This window comes from Pelodiscus sinensis, chromosome 1 (genome assembly GCF_052426305.1).
Source record: "Pelodiscus sinensis isolate ZL-2025 chromosome 1, ASM5242630v1, whole genome shotgun sequence".
Taxonomy (NCBI): domain Eukaryota; kingdom Metazoa; phylum Chordata; order Testudines; family Trionychidae; genus Pelodiscus; species Pelodiscus sinensis.
This window is the reverse complement of record NC_143052.1, coordinates 71,468,947-71,488,750: the sequence shown is the minus strand read 5'-3', so window position 1 is coordinate 71,488,750 and position 19,804 is coordinate 71,468,947. Positions and strand designations below refer to the sequence as shown.

Genomic DNA, 19,804 nt, shown 5'->3' with positions numbered 1-19,804 from the left:
GCCCCAATGGTGAAAATGGTGATTGGGGCTTTCTTGCGCAAAACTGCGTCTAGATTGGCACCGATGCTTTTCCGCAAAAAGTGCTCTTGCGGAAAAGCGTCCGTGCCAATCTAGACGCTCTTTTCCACAAACGCTTTTAACGGATGTCTAGATGTAGCCTATTAGTTTTATTTTTTCTCCTTCTCTTAGGCCTTTACTGGTGGCTCATGTTACTAAAGCCAGACAGCTTTTCAGGTAGAAAAAAATGAAGAAAAAAAAAGTTTTTAAAAAAATCAAAAGGGTTCTAATTTTAATTTCCTCCAAAGTATCTGGCATGCCATGTTATAGATTACAGAAGGGTATTGTATGAAAGTTTTATTGGCAAGCATCTGGAATGACCTGTTTCACTCATTCAAGACTTTATCACTCATAATTAATGGAGACATCAAAAACTCTTGTATATGAAAGCTTTATAGAACATGAAACTTTCATGGATTCTGCAAATATTTACCTAAAAATGATCAGTTTTAAAGAGTCACTGTTCAGGTATAAACTTAAAGAACAACAAATGGTTTGGTAGCACTTTATAGACTAACAAAACATCTAGATGGTATCATGAAATTTTGTGGACACAGCCCACTTCTTCAGATCACTGGAGTTTTGAGTTTAGGATGTGCAGGTATGTTAGACTTCTAGCAATTATGTTTATCTTTATCTGTTTGATCAATAATCACGATAATGATCATTGCAAAAAATACATCCTATAATTAATGCTTTAATCAGATTAAAATAAAATAATAATGTAATTTATATAAAACCTTCCATCAAAATATTTTCAGATATATGTAGCAATAATACTCCCATGTTGAACTGTTCATCCTTAGATCCCAAAGCACTTTACAAAGGAAGTTATAGTTATCCCCATTTTGCAGGTGGGGAAATGAAGGCTTACACAGGCACCAGTGAGAGAGTCATGTGTACAATTAATATTTCTTTACTTGTTCTCTAAAGTCCATGGAAAAAAGTAAAGCCTGGCACCTTAGTGTAAAAGCATTCTGGGTTGTAAAAGTTAAGAATGCATCTATGTTAGTTTAAAAAGAAACTCTCTTCATAAATTCCATCCTAAATTTTAACGCCAGTCCAAGTCCAACAGCACAACATTTCTGAAATGAACATTTTGAACAACTGATCCTTGCAAGGAATGAGATGAAAAGTCATATCAGCAGCACAGAAGCTTTTTTAAGCTCCTACAGCTATGAAATGTAGATGCTTGCTATCAGGTATTGATGTAGCTGGGATGTGATGCTTTTGTACCTACAGTTTATACAAAATCCATGTTTATGGATGAGATTACCTGCAGGGAGGAGGGAAAATGTGAAGATAAAGCCATAAGTAGGCCATAATATTGCCTACATAAAGCCATCCTTGTTAAGAATCCAAGGAGACTAATTTTACATTAATGAGAGGGAAATCTATTAAAGCTGAAATGAAATATTTATTAATAAACTGTTAACATGTTTCATTTTATTTTTAAAGAGCTAAGAAAACTGCTCAATTATTCACATACTGTATTCCTGCTAATGTACCTATCAAACAAGATTAAGAAACTGGTCCTCTTTTGCTACACTCTTCAAAGCTAAAAGGAAGCAAGGAAGGAAGCAAGAGGGGAATACTCTAAAACTCAATTTTATATACTAATGCACACAAACCCAATTCTGTCTCACCATATTACTGTCAACAACAGAAGTCTGCTCCATGCAGATATGTTCTAACCCTTATATAACTCTCTGCCCTTTCTTGTGCCAAACAGAAGTTAACTTACCTAATATGTCAGTGTAAAGTACTTGTTCTAGGTCTCCCAGCATTGTCATTATGACATCCTCATCCAGCTGTGCAGTCCCTTCACGGAGACAGCCTTCTTCCTCTTCTTCTGCCCAGTTCCTGCCAGTGAAATCTGACTTGCCCGGCACATCATCTGATTTGTCCCTTTCCTCATTACCAACCTCAAACCCTTCAACTGTAAACTGGCCTCTAGATCTTCTACTTGACTTATTGCTTCCAGCAGGCAGTAAGACTTCAGTTTCCTGGAGTGCTGAGCTGCTGGTATGGTGAAGAGAGTGCACCGACTGCGAGAGCAACTTGGACAATGAAATTCTATCTCCAACTTCTGCCTCTCTTTGACGACAATTCTGGCTGGACTTCGAGGCATTTCCAAACCAGTTCTCCCTGTACGAGTATCGTCTCTTCTCCCCTTCACTTATGAGTGTAAGGTTGGTCAAAGACTTCTGTTTCTGAAGATGAGCATTCCCTCTTCTAACAACTTTGCCTTTAAAGACTGATAATTCCACTGGTCGTTGCATCCTTTCAGCTAAAGCTGCACCTCAGCTAGATTTGTAGCTCATATCTTTAATCAGGTCTCAGATGTGACCCTTTCAGCACTGTACAATGCACATGCCATGTAGCCCATCTTTGCACTCATAATGAAAAGCAAAGCACCAGCATCCAGTTTATGTGCTGTAAATGACTAGACAGGCACAGTCATATTCTCTGAATTTGCATTGCTGCCCGTGCTGAGCCACTTCTTTCCAGTCACGTTAATCTGCAATACTTACAGGCATTTTTACTTGCATTTCTCTCAAGCAGAAGAGAGTTGATCAAGCACTCTGCTCCCACACAGAAGTAATCCCCCAAACCAACTGTGTTCTCCCCTCTTCATCCAGTCACCAGTCCCATCAGAATGAAGGGCCTGCATCTCTCTCTACAGCTGCTGTGTTCTGAAATCCAAAGTACAGCGCAAGTACAGTCTTTTTTTTTTCCTCTCACCAGATCATGACTGATCCCAATGCACAGCTCTTTACTTCAGATGGGCTGACACAGAGCTGCAAGTACAGCCTACACGTCAGAGCTCAATAAAAGCCAAAATTAACCACTGAAGCAAAGCTCTGCACAAGCCTCCTCACATTTTAGTATTCAACCTGCATTCCCAGATCTGTGACTCTTCTCTGCTACTGCAGTGGATGCTGCTGGCTGCCATGGCAGCAAACATCCTGGTGAATTAAACCGGAGACATAGAAGCCTCTGTCCAGTTTAAAATGCCACAGGTTTCAAGACACAGCTTCACCTGAATGTGCTGCTACAGTATTAGCCCTAGCTCACACTGAAATGCTATTTTTCTCCCTGGAAGGTAAGAATGACAAACTATTTCTTCCTTCTCCCTGCTACTCCCTTTTCAGGCAGTTAAAAGCAGATTTGCAAATGGCTCTTGAATCTTGCAGTTTCTGTTGTAAATATAATTTAAAAGGCTAAAGGCATGAAAGAATGGACCTGATACTACCCACTCTGTGGCAATGTTTTATAAAGTGAGAGATTTCATTTCTTCCTTCAAAAAAATTATTGGGATTCGGAAGCTACTGTGGAATTATAAAGCTCTGATAAAAATCAAGGCTTTCCAACCTTCAGAAAGGAACTTATTAAATAGAATACTTTATGGAATGAATACATTTTTTACAAAGCTACCCAATTTCAAATCAGAAAGAAAGTTCACAAGAGCTAAATGTTGTAAAGCAGACTAAGATTTAAAATATATCTTGTCCCACTGGGGAAAAATAGCAGTATAAATAATTCACTTGACCAGAAAATTAGCACTAAAGTAGAATTTTATCCCATTTTTTGAAACACGGGAGCAATCGATTTAACCAAATGCTTGTGCAGGAATGTGAAAATATAAATACAGAAATGCTAAATAGCAATATATTGATTCTGTCACCATTATTAATACACCAGTAATACACTGTATTGCGAGTAACTGCAGGAGTTAATGATACACAAGGACAGATTATTTGCAGATTCACTATATTAGAAATAGATGAGCATTAAGAGTTGCCCCAGTGTCTTATTTGCTTTTCATCCTCTCATTTTACAGCTGCTACTGAAGGTAGGGCTGGATAAAAATATATCTCCTAGCAACAAAATGGAGGGGTACATTTTTTCTGGGGGATTTGAACGAAAAAATGAAAAAGAAAGGAAAATGAAAAAATACATTTCATGGTGTCAAGTGATTCTCACTTTGAAAACTAAATCACTGCTGAACTCCTCTAGACACCGAGTGTACAGGAAAGAAGATGAGATACTCAGCTGGAAAGGGTGTTCAAAATGAAATACACTAAAGGAAATCTAACCCTCCTTGACTTCCCCCAAGCCTCCCAAAAGCAAGAGAGAGAACCAATTTCAGCAATGAACATTCTTCTGTTTGTATGATATTAGTATCCAAAGGACTATTTTCAATTGATTCATTTTCAAATTAATGCAGCACTAGTGTGCAATAGGAAAAGAAAGTGTCTTGTTCCTCCATGCAAGCAGTAGGGCCAGATTCCCCCATACTACTCGAGAGAACGAATGGGTGGCCCACACATCACCCACAAGAGTGTGAAATCTGAGAAATGCCTTTAATCCTTCAAACAGCCACTGTATTTGCTTCAGTCAGCAACAAGAGCTACTGGTAGCAGCAAAGGGTGTACTTTATAAACACCTTTTATAGATAGACTGAGAGATGGACTCACAAACAAAACCTAAAAACTCCATTAAAATGTTATTAAGGCAGAAAAGACGAGCATTTACATGTTTCAAGTAAGGGTTCCTGTATAATCTTAATTTGTTTATTCTTGTGCACATGTATTGTGCTATAGACATTAATTACATGTTCACTTACAAGTTTTCCATGGAACTCCTTTCTCGGGTGCCCATTATTATCATCACCATCCTCTAAAATTGATTACATCAGTGGTTTTCAAACAGAAAGTTGTTGATGCCTGTGACCCCATGTAATTTGACAAGAGTGTGGGCTCCAGAGTTGGGCTGAGGATGAGAGCTTTGGCATGTAGGAAGGGGCTCCAGCTTTGGGAGGGGACAGGGCTGGAACAGGAGGAGCTTCCTTTCAGCAGCTCCCAATCATAAGTGAAGTGGGGGTGGTTCCTGCCCCTCCTGTCACCACAGACTGTGCTGTGCCCCAGAAGCAGCCAGCAGCAACTTCCCAGTCAATGGAAGTGCAGAGCTAGCATTCAGGCAGGGGCAGTACATGGAGTCCTATGCACTCTTCCCTCTACCCACACACCTAACAGCTGAGCCTCCTGATGGCTACTTCTGGGGTGCAGATCTGTCTGCAATGCCAGGACAGCAGGCAGCCTTCCTTAGCATGCCCACTGCTCACCTGATCACCCTGCAGCAATGAAACCCACTGCCTGAAATTCCATAACCTAGTATTGGGTCATGACCCGTTGTTTGAAAACCACCTGATTAGATGCACACATGCACCAAGGATGGATGCAAAGAACAAAACACTCTGAATTATGGTCATTCTCTTTGCAACAATGATTGTTAACCTACTCTCTGATCTACCTTGTGCATCTGTAATGTGACAAAATCTAAGACTGCAATATGAATGAATCCAGGTTTATTTACTGAAATATAGTCTTCTAAATCTCATTCTCCTATCTTAAATTTTAAAAATATAAATGAAAACAAAGAAACATAAAGGAAACCATCAACAAGCACAGAAATCACAATAGGAGGTTTGTGAAGCAACAAAAGTTGCATTATATTTCTCAATTACTTGACAATATAATGTACTCCCTACCCTGATGATGGGAGGGTCTTTTTAAGGAGGAGAACACAGAGAATTTTCCTCACCTGATGGTTATAGTTATGATAAATCTTATTTTGTACAATGCATTCTGTACAAATGAATAAAAATGATTTAAAAATATAATAATCTGTGAACAAAGCCTGCTTTCATACAAGCACACAAATTTCACTCATATCTGAATGTGCAAGTTGGCCATTTGTTAATGAGTTATAATAATAAAACTACACAATCCATAGAATTAGAATAACATGTTAAATGTAGACAATTCTTGGTACATGTTATCAGCACTGATCCCCACTTTGGCACTCCAAGTGCAGAAGGTTGGGGTTCGCAAAGATCTTAAATACCTTTGCCTCTAGCCTCTGTTTCTAAAAACTCCCAGAGTCACAGATGCCCTGGCTCTGAGAAGTAGGGTTGCCAGGTGTCTGGTTTTGAACTGGACAGTCCAGTATTTGAGCTTTCTTTTCGGGAAACAAATTGAGAAAATATAATTGAGAAAATATAAATGTCCGGTATTTTCTAAATAAGATATAATGTAGATTGTGATGTAATGTCAAGTGTGTCCGGTATTTTTGTTGAAACTATCTGGCAACCCTACTGAGAAAAGGGGAAGAAAAAAGCTGCCACTATCAAGTGTTTTATCCTAAAAAAAAAACCCGGAGGGAACACTTGAATTCCTCTCCCAGGAGTACCCCAAGCTCTTCTGCCCCAAAGAGGTTAAAAAAAGAAGAACTGACTGCCCCATTTCAGGCAGGCAAATACACAGAGAGACACCCCTGTTATTTTCAGGACACAAGAATCAAATCATCACCTTAAAAAGTGATTTTTATTAACAAAACAGAAGATATACTTGATAAAGCGTACAGGCAGTCTCCGAGTTACGCGGATCCGACTTATGTCGGATCCGCAGTTACGAAAGGGGATTTTCTCGCCCCGGAGGACTGGAGCGGCGGGAGACCTGGTCCCGCCGCCCGCCTCCTCCGGAGCGAGAAAAGCTGCTCCCCGTCTCCCTGGTCTGCTGGGGGAGCAAGCAGACCAGGGAGACACGGAGCAAAGCGGCGGAGGACCCGGGGCAGGACCCGCGGCGCTTCCAGCTGATCTGGAAGCGCCACGGGTCCGGCCCCGGATCCTCCGCGGCTTTGCTCAGCATCTCCCTGGTCTACAGACCAGGGAGACGCTGAGCAAAGCCACGGAGGACCCGGGCCGGACCGCAGCGCTGATCTGGAAGCGCCGCGGTCCAGCCCGGGTCCTCCGCCGCTTTGCTCCGTGTCTCCCTGGTCTGCTGGGGGGAGATGCAGCTAGTGCCCCCCCCCCCAGCAGACTAGGGAGATGTGGAGCAAAGCCCGGGGCCTGTGGTAGAGTAGGTGGGACACTGCCGGTTGGTCCCGCAGCACCGCTCCTTGGCGCTACTGGACCAACCCGGCAGCACCCCAGCTGATCTGCCCCAGGAGTCCTGATTCAGCCACTGCTGATCAGTTTCAGCAGTGGCTGAATCAGGACGCCTGGGGCAGAGCAGCTGGGGTGCTGCTAGGTTGCTCCAGTAGCGCCGAGGAGCGGCCGCGCTACTAGACCAACCCAGCAGCACCCGAGCTGCTCTGTCCCAGGCGTCCCCAAGTCAGCCGCTGCTGAAACTGACCAGCAGCTGACTACAGGAAGCCCGAGGCAGAGTTGCTCTGCCCCGGGCTTCCTGGAATCAGCTGCTGATCAGTTTCAGCAGCAGCTGACTTGGGGACGCCTGGGGTTCTTAAGTTGAATCTGTATGTAAGTCAGAACTGGTGTCCAGATTCAGCCGCTGTTGAAACTGATCAGTTTCAGCAGCGGCTGAATCTGGATGCCAGTTCCGACTTACATACAGATTCAACTTAAGAACAAACCTACAGTCCCTATCTTGTACGTAACCCGGGGACTGCCTGTACTTGGTTGCTAGATTATACAGAGCAACTAGAAAAGAACAAATCAAAACACAAAGAACTATAGTCCTGTTGGCAGTAACTTAAATAGTGAATGGGGCAGGGAAGGCATGGATTCACAGAGAGAAGTTTAAACCAAATAACCCAAAATAAAGAAAAATACCGTGATTGTTATTAGATACACATTTTTCCCTTTATTTACTCTTAGGGTTGCCAAATGGTTTCATCAAAAATACCAGACACATTTGACATTACATCACAATCTACATTACATCTTATTTAGAAAACTAGCCAGTTAGGCCGTCATAAGACGGGATTTTCAGGTCTCTCCTCCATGTCGGTCTTTTCTCCTGAGCCTCCAGTCTCTCACTCCATGTCTCCTTCTCTCTCTCCTACTCCTCCTACTGCCTCCCCCCCTCTCTCTCAGCTCCTCTTGCAAATATTTCTTTTTTGAAAGGGAAAAACTAGTGCAAGAACATCTGAAAATACAAAGTGGATATGCTAATTCCACTGCTAATACTGGGAAATAATTTTAATTCTTAAAATGGTTCCTTGCCTCTGCCCCTACTTTTTTGTAGTGCTTTCACATGAAACATTATATGTACAATTAGCTAACATTTGGAGCTACATGTGTAACTATTTATGGTATGTTAAACATGCAAACACTGTGTAAAGGCCCAGTGACATGACTGTATTATTAAAATAATATTTTATAATTATAGAGATGTACATTTTTCAAATTGCTGTTAGATAAGTAAATTATTAATGCCCACAGCACCTCTGTAACATGGCAAATATTATCCCACTTTACAGATGGAGAAACTGGTGAAGTAAGCTTAACCAACAATCTCTTGGTCACACAGTGAGTAAGTAGCAAAACTGAGACTGGAATTTATTTCATTATTTATATTATTTATTTTAGTACCCTTTTCCCTGCTCTCTTTCTCCACATTTTTTGTAACTGTAACTGAAATTAGACCCCGATCTTGGAGAGACCTGCTTAACTTTATGCATTGCAAGAAGGCCCACTGAAGTTACTAGTGCATGAAGTGAATAAAGGTTAAGTCTCAATGGTCTTACGTCCTTAGACTTGAGAGAACTCTGAGCTAGAGATCTTGTCTTTTTATATGCATTGTAAAACACCCAGTAAGCTTCTGGCCCTTTATTTGCATTGTTTAATACCCAGTAAACATCTTGCACTTTAAAAACAATAATAAAGACCAGAATGAAAATATTAAATAAATACATGTTGAAACACTTTAGTCTGGCTCCCCGGGACCTGACAGGTGCCAAACCAGAGAATTTGTCGAATCACAGGAGGTCAGTATTGTCTAGTTGCATTCCCAATACTTCCACTGCTTACTGGGCTCTTAACAGACATTTATTGGGTAAATTAGAGCTAAATAACACAGAACACTGAAAGCCAGGACTGGAGGCTGTAAACAAATCTCATTGGACTGCAGGAAATCTGGCCACACCCATGATAAGTGGACATCTAGGTAACTAAAATCATTCCAGACCACACATGTTGCCAGACCAGAGAATGCTGGATTAGAGAGTTCCGTCTGTATACATCAAATGGGGAAGAACTTCCCAAGGCCAGTCCTATGAATGGCGGACTGGACCCCTTTGTATAAGTCATGTTGTAGGGGATGCTCAGTGCTTTGCAGGACTTGATCCTTTCTGACTAAATGTACTTCTGGCTAGTGGGTTTGGGTACCAAGTCACTCAAGAAAACAAAACAAGGTTGGGGGTCATGTAACATGGTAACAGGCAGAGCATAACAACCTTCATAGAATCCAATAAAGAAATGATAAAGATGGACAAAATAACTCACAATTGTTGTTCACCTTATCTACGTAAGCATAAAAGTCCATATCACAACTATCACCTTTGTATGTGTCCTTCATATAAATGACACCCCTTGATGAATGATGAGCGCACTAGGTGACTGGGATATGCTTGGGAGCATGAAAATCTCTCTTACCCCAGACTAGTTCATCTTACAGTAGTCTCCTGAATATCCTGCAAATGAATAGATTCCAAAAGCTATTCAGCTCCAATACAGCTAATAATACAGTATCCGCACAGGGTGATTGTTTGATCCAGCTATTCCTCATATTTCTAACTGCCAATTATGAGTGACACACATTTCGTTTTCTCTGTGTGCCCAATTTACAATGAACCAATGGCTGAACTCTCACCGTGGTGCTGCCATATTGCCCATTATGGAAGTCTGCTGCTAATGACAGAGCCTAAATAATCAGATCAGAAATATCTTTCATGTCTCTTCAGTGTCCCATATTCCACTTTCTCTTTTTCTATTGCATTTTCCACTTCTGCACAGAACTATAAAAAGTCTGGACACCTGCTGTCCTGAGGAATCCCTTTGAATAATTTCTTAAAACACCTTTTGTAATACTTACCTTTTTAGATGTGACAGTTTTTAATTGTTATGCCTACCACAAGACCAATGAGCCATATATCTGCCTTTAGGGAAGATAACATTTAACTAATTTAGAATTCATTTTCCCTCTGCAAGTCTCTTCCGTGATGATATATATATATAACCAAAACCTAAAGGGTTCATTAGGTTTCAGATTGTGCTACTTGTCAAAAAATTGAGCAAGATTTTGGCAAGTGACATGTGTCAGTTTCAGAAAACTTGAGGAAAAATTGAAACAAAGTCAAGTTACCTACACTGAAACAAGACAAAATCTCCTTTTTAATATGAATTAGGCTACATACCAAAGCAATCTGACAAAACTGGGCAATTTGAGCCTCTCTAAACTCCAGCAGCATTTTAGATTTGTGTATGTCAAATGAGTTTCTTTAAAGAAATTATATCTTGAGCAAGAAAAAAACAGATGTGTTTTTTAATGTTTGTTTGAGTAATGAAAATTTGGTGCAAAATGACAAAACTCCAGTTAACTTTAAGGGGCAGAATTTCACCCTTTTTATTCATAGAAGTGAACTTGAAAGTAATGATATATAGAAAAAAAACCACAGTTCAGACAAGCAGGACTTTTGAAAAGGGAGACCATATAGCTCTTCTAAGAAATTCAATCCCAATGAGAATCTCAGTTGTGACACTACATTTAGAACTAGATTTATGGCCAGATCCTCATATAATGCAAATAATCATAGCTTCATTGACTCCAAAAGACTATGTCAATATACCACAGCTGATAATATGACCTATAGTTTCAAAAAAATAAACACACTCATAATCTAGTAAGGGTTTGAACCCATATCTAGGGGAACCACAGGAAACAATCTTGGTATGTCTCTACACTACCCTCCTAATTCGAACTAGGAGGGTAATGTAGGCATACCGCACTTGCAAATGAAGCCCGGGATTTGAATTTCCCGGGCTTCATTTGCATAAGCCCTATGCAAATGTTCGGCTAGTTCGAACCCCGTGCCGCGCGGCTACACGCGGCATGGAGTAGCTAGTTCGGATTAGGCTTCCTAATCCGAACTAGCTGTACTCGTGGAATGAGGAGTACAGCTAGTTCGGATTAGGAAGCCTAATCCGAACTAGCTACTCCGTGCCGCGTGGCTACACGCGGCACGGGGTTCGAACTAGCCGGGATTTAAAAATGGCTGTGCCCGGCTTATGCAAATGAAGCCCAGGAAATTCAAATCCCAGGCTTCATTTGCAAGTGCAGTATGCCTACATTACCCCGCTAGTTCGAACTAGCGGGGTAGTGTAGACATACCCTTGGTGAATAGGGCACTGACTAGCACAACTGTAGTGATTTCTTCATTTACTCCATTTTTTAATCTAGATTTACTTACTGGAATAAAAATGTTATTTTATTAACATGTGCTTCCGGCATTTTCATTTTTATTTGATCTTATTCTCCTAAATGCAATACAATGTCACACATTATAAGACAGTTTTCTCAAGGTTCCTTTTAAAACATTCACTTTGATTCTGTCAATAATGTTCTGAAATCCTAATTTATGAACACTCTAGTTTCTGCAAAATGATGAAGAGGATATTCTAAGTGAGACAGCTTAGATAAGAGAATTTGCAGTTGAAGAGCTAACAGTGTGTGTGACCCACTTTTTCTGCATATTTAATATAATAGAGGTCACCAATACTATTTTAAACCATGTCTAAGCTATTCGCAGGAGAGTTATGTAAACAAAGAAATATAACATTCCTATACTCAGGTTCTTCCCACATACTACTCACCAGATATCTCCTCTAGGCACTGTTTGGCAGTCTTACTATATGACAAATCCATTTTAGTAGGACTGGTGCAGGAGTCAGCAGGTGGTAAAGAGGTACTGTCATTTTCTGAGTGCATTCTGAAATCAACCAAGAAGACTCATTAGAACACATGTTTCTTATACACACAGCAATGGTAAATGCTCATCCAGGGCAAAACTGGAATCTTTTTGTACTGTATTCATCTCTACAAAAGGCATAGAGGGAAGGTATCATCACATAGTCTACACTAATTACATAGTGATAAATTCTGCCTTAAACTACACACTGGGCCAAAAGAGAAAGGCCTTTACATCCCTATATAAACAACTGAGACCTTGGGTCAGTAAACATAGGAATAAGAGGGGCCCTAGTTTGCTTACTGTATCCCTGACACAAGTAGGCAATATCCCACCTCAACTGTGAGACTAGCAAAGTCGGCAGCTGTCTAAGAAGCATTAAGTATAATAATTTCCTGTTGATAAAGGCCAGCAATAATTATTCCTGGGAGCAAACCAGGGGAAGAGGAGAATGGAAAAAGGCGAGTTCTACCCACTGGGGCATCTCTGGAGCAGTTCAATTTCTACACAGTCCCTTGCTTAAGGCTGAGCAAAGTCAAAATATATCTCCAAATATTCAGAGTTACGTGCAGCTTGGCTCCTCCTCATTAAGTTACTGTTAGTCATATGCCAGCTCAGCTCTTGGGAAATGCCAAGGCACAGAAGTAACTATACCTTTTTGTCTGATAGCTAACAAATGGCCCGTATTCATGAGAACATATGTGAACAAAATATATGTAGCTATTGAAATGTAGCAAAATACATTGTTACAGTATGAAGTACACTATTGGATTATTTTATTTTGGGTAAACTATTGCCCCAAGAGTTACGACAGTAGTTGCATCTCCTTAGGGAAAATCTGCAATGTTTCAGAAACCAGGATGGGGAAACTGTTGGAATATGATGATTTTTAATGGTCATCATTGTGTTTGTACATTAGTGAAAAAAAGAACACAAAAATAGAATGGTGTGAATAGTTTGCAACAAAACACAAAACTTCCTCTAAAAAACTGAATTTAGAGTTCAGTTTTGCAATCCTTACGGCTGACAATTATAAATTACATGCCAAAACCATGAATTGCTTCTGATTTCTGATAAGGGCCTGCCAAAAAATCCAATGTATATAAATAAAGGTTGAACCTCTCTAGTCCAGAACATTTGGGACCAGATCCAAGAATTTGCCAAACCATGGGAGGTCAATATTGCCTAGCAGCATTACCAACACTTCCACGGCTTAGTGGGCTCTTAGAAGACATTTAGGGGTAAATTAGAGCTCAATATCAGTACAGAACACTGAGAGCCAGGACTGGTGGGTGTAAGCAAACATTATGGGGCAACGGGAAACTTGGTCAAGCCCATGATAAATGGACATCCGGCTAACTAAAACCATGCTGGACCATGGATGTTGCCAGACCCGAGAGTGTTGGACTAGAGAGGTCCAATTTTGAAAGCTTAAAATTACAAGACTTCTAAAATGTCCATTTCTACAACATATTTTGGGAAGCACAAGCTGATCCTTGAGACAGCGCACAGCACAGATGCCTTTCTTAAAAGTAACTGATAAAAATACTGGATGAATTTGAGGATTAATTTTAAAAGCAATTTCTTTTACAAGCTGTTCCTATGTTCACTTCAAAGTTGCTGATTCAATTGATTTATTCTGCAACTCTGAGGAAGTAGATCTAAATACTGAAAGAATCAAATGCATCTGTTTGAATAGAATGCTTACCTTTTCATGGCATTTAAAACTTTATTAAATAGAAACATAAACATAAATGATAGTTTGCAATCTGCAAAATCTTTATAGCTCATTTTTGTAATTCTGGGAACCTGTGAAGAGGCAAATGTCTAACTGCTATTATATCAACTGTTTTTGATGTCCCGTGAAACACTGAGTAATTAATATTACAAGGATTCCATGGGTTGCTAGCACATCATTCTCACTGACATTCCTGGTAGTTTTACACTTGAGGTGTTTCAGAATTGGGTCCTTAATAGCTGAGCAACGATATGGAATCTCACACAGTAGTGACTGTACCGTCATAGCTAGCGTATGAGAAGGTGAAAAGGATCTTACCCAGATGGGCAATTTTCGGTAGATAAAATGAGAATCAGCCTAAGCTAAGTCTCTTGCCTACGCTCAACCCAAGCCTTTTTACCAAAATGACCCATTTCATTTATAGAATTTCCTCCCGTTTTACTTTATTTTTCTCTTCAAAAACATGATTCCAGCTGGGACCAGGAATAGAAGTAGTGAAATACTGTGAGACAAGACATTTGCAAGCTTTCTACACCAAATCTGCAGACTACACAGGCAAGGTTGATTGTGGCATAGAAAACAAGGCCAACGACTTGACTCCTGGAGCCACATGATGACATTACAATATAAGTTGTAATTTAAAATGGAAATTAGATTTCTAGTCTTCATCGTTGCAAAGAAAATCTTCAAAACTTGAACCAAGTGTAAAGGTTACAGTGATGTCTTTTGGAGTTTGCAGACAGCCAGAAACAATAGCCAAGGGAGTTCAGAAATATCTGGCCTATTTATTCGACTCAAAACTGAAAATATAAGGAGAATGTGAAATAATGTGGATTTGCTACCAAAATAAATGACACAAAAATTGCTGTGCTGGCTACATTCAGCATTTTCCTATTTCCTATTATGTAAAACCTCAGTTGTTTTGATTATCTAAAGCTGCTATAGAATTTCCATGGAAGACACTGAACTCAGAGATCTTGCACCAAAATTTAAATCCAGCTTGCAGTGGAATAAATGAAGTTTTCTCTTTATTCTTCAGATGGAAGGCCAAGAAGGTATTTCCCCCAGAAAAAACTCTTTTATTCTCTCTTTATCTGCCATGTTCCATTGGAAGCAATTCCTGGGTCTCTCTTCATGAAGTAAAGTCATATACAGAGAGAGCAGATGGAAATGCCTGGATGTATTTTTGTTGGAAATAAAGCATGTAGTGGGCAGTGTTATAATTCTAGATATGATTACAAGAGTTTGGTAATTTGCCATCTTCAGCTCACAATAGTGAATATAAAAGGCAAAATCAGATAAATCACTCTTATATGTTTCTGTGAGTTGCTAATTAAATACAAAAATGAGTTGCTGTTTGTTTAGCAGCACAATCTCTTGTACGATATTTCATAACTAATGATTGCCACTGAAAACTCAACATTCACTACCTCAGTTAATGACCACAGTAGTTTCTTATTTTTAAAACAGCAGAAACAGTTTACCAAGCACTGCTGACTAGTAAATGTTGAGCTTTAAAGAGTCTCCACTCTAGGTAAAAGGAGTAACTCAGCTATTCCAAAAACACTACAGCCAAAATACAAATTTCCTTAACAGTCCAGTGCAATTATATATATTGTAGACCAGTGTCTGCGAGTCTGTAATGCTGAAATGCTGGCTGTTTGCTCTGGGCAGCGCTGTTGCCTGAGTCACATCCTTCGCCTCCCACTGTGGCGCTTGGCTGACTTCTGCACTGCTCAGCCGGGCCGCCGTGGGGGAGCAAGCGGTACAAGCAGCTTTTTGGACTCCACACTCCTCATGCAGCACAGGTGCTTGCTCCCCCGCGGCAGCCCGGCTGAGCGGTGCAGAAGTCAGCCGAGCACCACGGCGGGAGGCGAAGGAGGGCAGGGCCCAGCCATGTATGTCACCTTTGCACCTCCTCTTCGCCTCCTGCCGTGGCTGCCGCGGGGGAGCAAGTGGTGCAAGCGGCCGTTTGGGCCTCGCGCTCTCCAGTCAGCCGAGCACCACGGTGGGAAGGGGGCAGGGTGGTGATGTACTCGGCCGGGCTGCCGTGGGGGAGCCTAAACCGCCACTTGCAGAAGTCCTTGCAGAAGCCAAGTGCCACGGCGGGAGGCGAAGGAGGGTGGGATGGTGATGTGTGGCGTGACAGCGGCTCCAGGACATTTGGGCTCTGCGGTCCCCCAAGTGAGAGGCAGGATGGGGAGGACAAGTGAAAGAGAGAGACAGAGAGAGAGGCAGGAGGCAGAGGAGAGCTGAGAGACAGAGAGTGCGGGAGGCAGTAGAAGGAGGAGAGAGAGAGAGAGAGAGAGAGAGAGAGAGAAAGATGGAGCGAGAGACCGGAGGTTCAGGAGAGAAGACCGACATGGAGGAGAGACCTGAAAATCCTGTCTTATGACGGGCAATTGGCTAGTCATATATATAGTAGCCCAGTGTCTGAGAGTCTGTAATGCAGAAATGCTGGCTGTTCCCTCTGTGGGGCACTGTTGCCTAAAATGCTGGCTGTTCCCTCTGGGTGGCCCATGCTTCATGGGAAGTGTGGGGCCCAAATGGCCGCTTGTGCCGCTTGCTCCCACGTGGCGGCCCAGCTGAGCAGTGCAGAAGTCAGCCGAGTACCATGGTGGGAGGGGAACGGGGGGGGGGGGGGCGGTGACATTGGGGCCTGGCCGTGTATGGCACCACCCTGCCCCCCTTCACCTCCGGCCATGGAGCTCAGCTGACTTCTGCGCTGCTCAGCTGGGCCACCATGGGGGAACCCAAACAGACACTTGCTCCCCCGTGGCGGCCTGGCTGAGCAGTGCAGAAGTCAGCCAAGCGCCCCAGCGGGAGGCAAAAGGGGGGCGGGGCAGTGACGTGCGGTGTGACAGCAGCTCTAGGCCCCGCCTCCTGGTTGTGAACGTCACTGTTCTACTCCCCTTCGCCTCCCGCTGTGGCGCATATCTGACTTCTGAACTGCTCAGCCAGGCCGCCACGTGGGAGCAAGTGGCGCAAGCGACTGTTTGGAAAATCATGTTCAAATCATTTCTCCTTGTTAGATAAAATCAGGATCTGAACCATCATAGAATCATAGGGCTAGAAGAGACCTCAGGAGGACATCAAGTCTAGTCCCCTACCCAAAGCAGGACCAATACCAACTAAATCAACCCAGCCAGGGATTGGTCAAGCTGAGACTTAAAAACCTCTAGGGAAGGAGATCACACCACCTCCCTATGTAACCAATTCCAGTACATCACCACCCTCCTAGTGAAATAGTTTTTCCTAATGTCCAACCTAGACCTCTCCCAATGTAACTTGAGCCCATTGATCTTTGTTCTCCCATCTGTCACTACTGAGAACAGCCTCCCTCCATCCTCTTTAGAACCTCCCTTCAGAAAGTTGAAGGCTGCTATCAAATCCCCCCTCACTCTTTTCTTCTGCAGACTAAATACGCCCAAATCCCTCAGTCTCTCCTCATAGTTCCAGTGCTTCAGCTCCCTAATCATTTTGGATGCCCTCCACTGGACCCTCTCCAATGCATCCACATCCTTTCTATAGTGGGGGACCCAGAACTGAATGCCATACTCCAGATGCAGCCCCACCAGAGCTGAATAAAGGGGAATAATCACTTCTCTAGATCTGCTGGCAATGCTCCTCCTTATGCAACCTAATATTCCATTTACCTTCTTAGCTACAAGTGCACATTGTTGACTCTCATCCAGTTTCTCATCCACTGTAATCCCCAGGTCCTCTTCCGCTGAACTGCTACTTAGCCCTTTGGTTCCCAGCCTGTAACAATGCTTGGGATTCTTGCATCCCAAGTGAACGACTCTATACTTTTCTTGTTGAACCTCATCAGATTTCTTTTGGCTCAATCTTCTACTCTGTCTAGGTCACTCTGGATCCTATCCCAGCCCTCCAACATATCTAGCTCTCCACCTATCGTAAGAATATGCAAAATTTGAAACAAATTTGCATATATTCTTCCAATCTCATTTTCAAAAGTAGGTGTTTTGAAAGCGAAAGTAGTCTGGAGATGTTTTTTTCTGGAAAAAAACCTCTCTCCCTAAAAAAAGGAGGTTTACTCGGTTTTGCAAAAAAGGGGATTTTTTTCCTGAAAAAAATGCATCCAGACTACTTTCACTTTCAAAAGACCCACTTTTGAAAATGCAATTGGAAGAAGATATGCGAATTCATGCCAAATTTGCATATCTCCTTTTGAAAAAAACCATAGTCTAGACATGCCCCTTGTGTCATCCGCAAACTTGCTGAGGGTATATACAATCCATCCCCTCATCCATAACATTAATAAAGATGTTGAACAAAACTGACCCTAGAACCAATCATTGGGGCACTCTGCTAGAAGCCTACCACCAACTTGACATCGAGCTGTTCATCACTACTGATTGGCCCCAACAGTCTAGCCAGCTCTCTATCCATCTTACAGTCCATTTATCCAATCCATACTTCCTTAACTTGTTGGCAAGAATATTATAGCAGACCTCATCAAAGTCTTTTCTAAAGTCAAGGTATATTACATCCACCAACTTTCCCAATTCCACAGAGCCAGTTACCTCATCATAGAAGCTTATCAGATTGGTCAGGCATGACTTGCCCTCGGTGAATCCATATTGACTATTCCTGATCACTTTCCCCACTTCCAAGTGCTTCAAAATGGATTCCTTGAGGATCCCCTCCATGATTTTTCTAGGGACTGAGGTAAGGTTGACTGGTCTGTAGTTCCCTGGACTGTCCTTCTTCCCTTTTTTAAAGATGGGCACTACATTTGCCTTTTTCCAGTCATCCAGGATCTCTCCTGATCGCCGTGAGTTTTCAAAGATAATGGCCAAATGCTCTGCAATGACATTTGCCAAGTCCCTCAGTACCCTCGGATGCATTAAATCCAGATCCATGGATTTGTGTATGTCTAGCTTTTCTAAATAACCTGTTCTTTCTCCACTAAGGGCTTCCCACCTCCTTCTCATAGGCCGTGTCCAGACTCAGGGGGTTTTTCGGGAAAAGTAGCCTTTTCCTGAAAAAACTTCCCCTGCATCCAGACTCAAGCCGCGTTCTTTCGAAATTATTTCGAAAGAACGCGGCTTTTCTTTCGATGGCGGTAAACCTCAATTTACGAGGAAGAACGCCTTCTTTCGAAAGTTCCTCTTTCGAAAGAAGGCATTCTTCAATGTAAAGAGGCCGTCTTCGAAAGAGAGCATCCAGACTCGCTGGGTGCTCTCTTTCGAAAAAGCGGATTTCTCTTTCGAAAGATCCGCCTGCAGTCTAGACGCGATCTTTCGAAAGAGGCTCTTTCGAAAGATGCTTTCGAAAGAGCCTCTTTCGAAAGAAGCCTGCAGTCTAGACATAGCCATACTGTGTTGCCTAGTGTAGTAGTCTGGGAGCTGACCTTGTCTGTACTTCTGCTTTTTCCACATCATCTGTCACTAGGTTACCTCCCTCATCCAGTAAGGGCCCCATATGCTCTCTGATCAACCTCTTGTTGATAACATGCCTATAGAAACCTTTCTTGTTACCCTTCACATCCCTTGTTAGCTGCAATCCCAATTGTGCTTTTGCCTTCCTGATAGCTGCCCTGCATCCTCAAGCACTATATTTATACTCCTCCCTAGTCATCTATCCAAGTTTCCACTTCTAGTGAGATTCCTTTTTGTGTTTAACCTCACCATGGATTTCCCCAGTAAGCCAATCTGGTCGCCTATCATATTTGCTTTTCTTACTGCGCATCAGGATGCTTTCTTCCTGTGCCTTTAATAAGGCTTCTTTAAAATACTGCCAGCTCTCCAGGACTCCTTTCCCCTTCATATTAGCATCCCAGGGAATCCTGCCCATCAGTTCTCTGAGGGAGTCAAAGTCTGCTTTTCATTACCTAATGACTGGAAGGTAGCCAATGTGACACCAATATTTAAAAAGGGATCTAGAGGCGATCCTGGCAATTACAGACTGGTAAATCTAACTTCAGTACCGGGCAAATTAGTCGAAACAATAGTAAAGAATAAAATTGTGAAGCATGTAGAAGAACATAATTTGTTGGACAAAAGTCAACATGGTTTCTGTAAAGGGAAATCCTGTCTTACTAATCTGTTAGAGTTCTTTGAAGGGGTTAACAAACATGCGGACAAGGGGGGTTCAGTAGATATAGTATACTTGGATTTTCAGAAAGCCTTTGACAAAGTCCCTCACCAAAGGCTCTTGTGTAAATTACATGGCTATGGGATAAGAGGGAAGGTCCTTTCTTGGATTGAGAAC

General features: G+C 42.1%; 1 protein-coding gene across 10 annotated transcripts in view; it reads right to left on the bottom strand.

Moving 5' to 3' along the window:
- Positions 1 to 19,804, bottom strand: part of NAV3 (neuron navigator 3) — a 569,112-nt gene that overhangs the window by 170,941 nt on the left and 378,367 nt on the right. For 9 of the 10 annotated variants that reach the window (XM_075932261.2, XM_006118491.5, XM_075932267.2 and 6 more), the window contains one exon: positions 11,735 to 11,850. In XM_075932261.2, the coding sequence (XP_075788376.2) occupies positions 11,735 to 11,850 (116 nt within the window). Of the gene's footprint in view, positions 1 to 1,801; positions 2,622 to 11,734; positions 11,851 to 19,804 lie in introns of those variants that run through there. The other variant, XM_075932291.2, reaches the window with a different exon arrangement.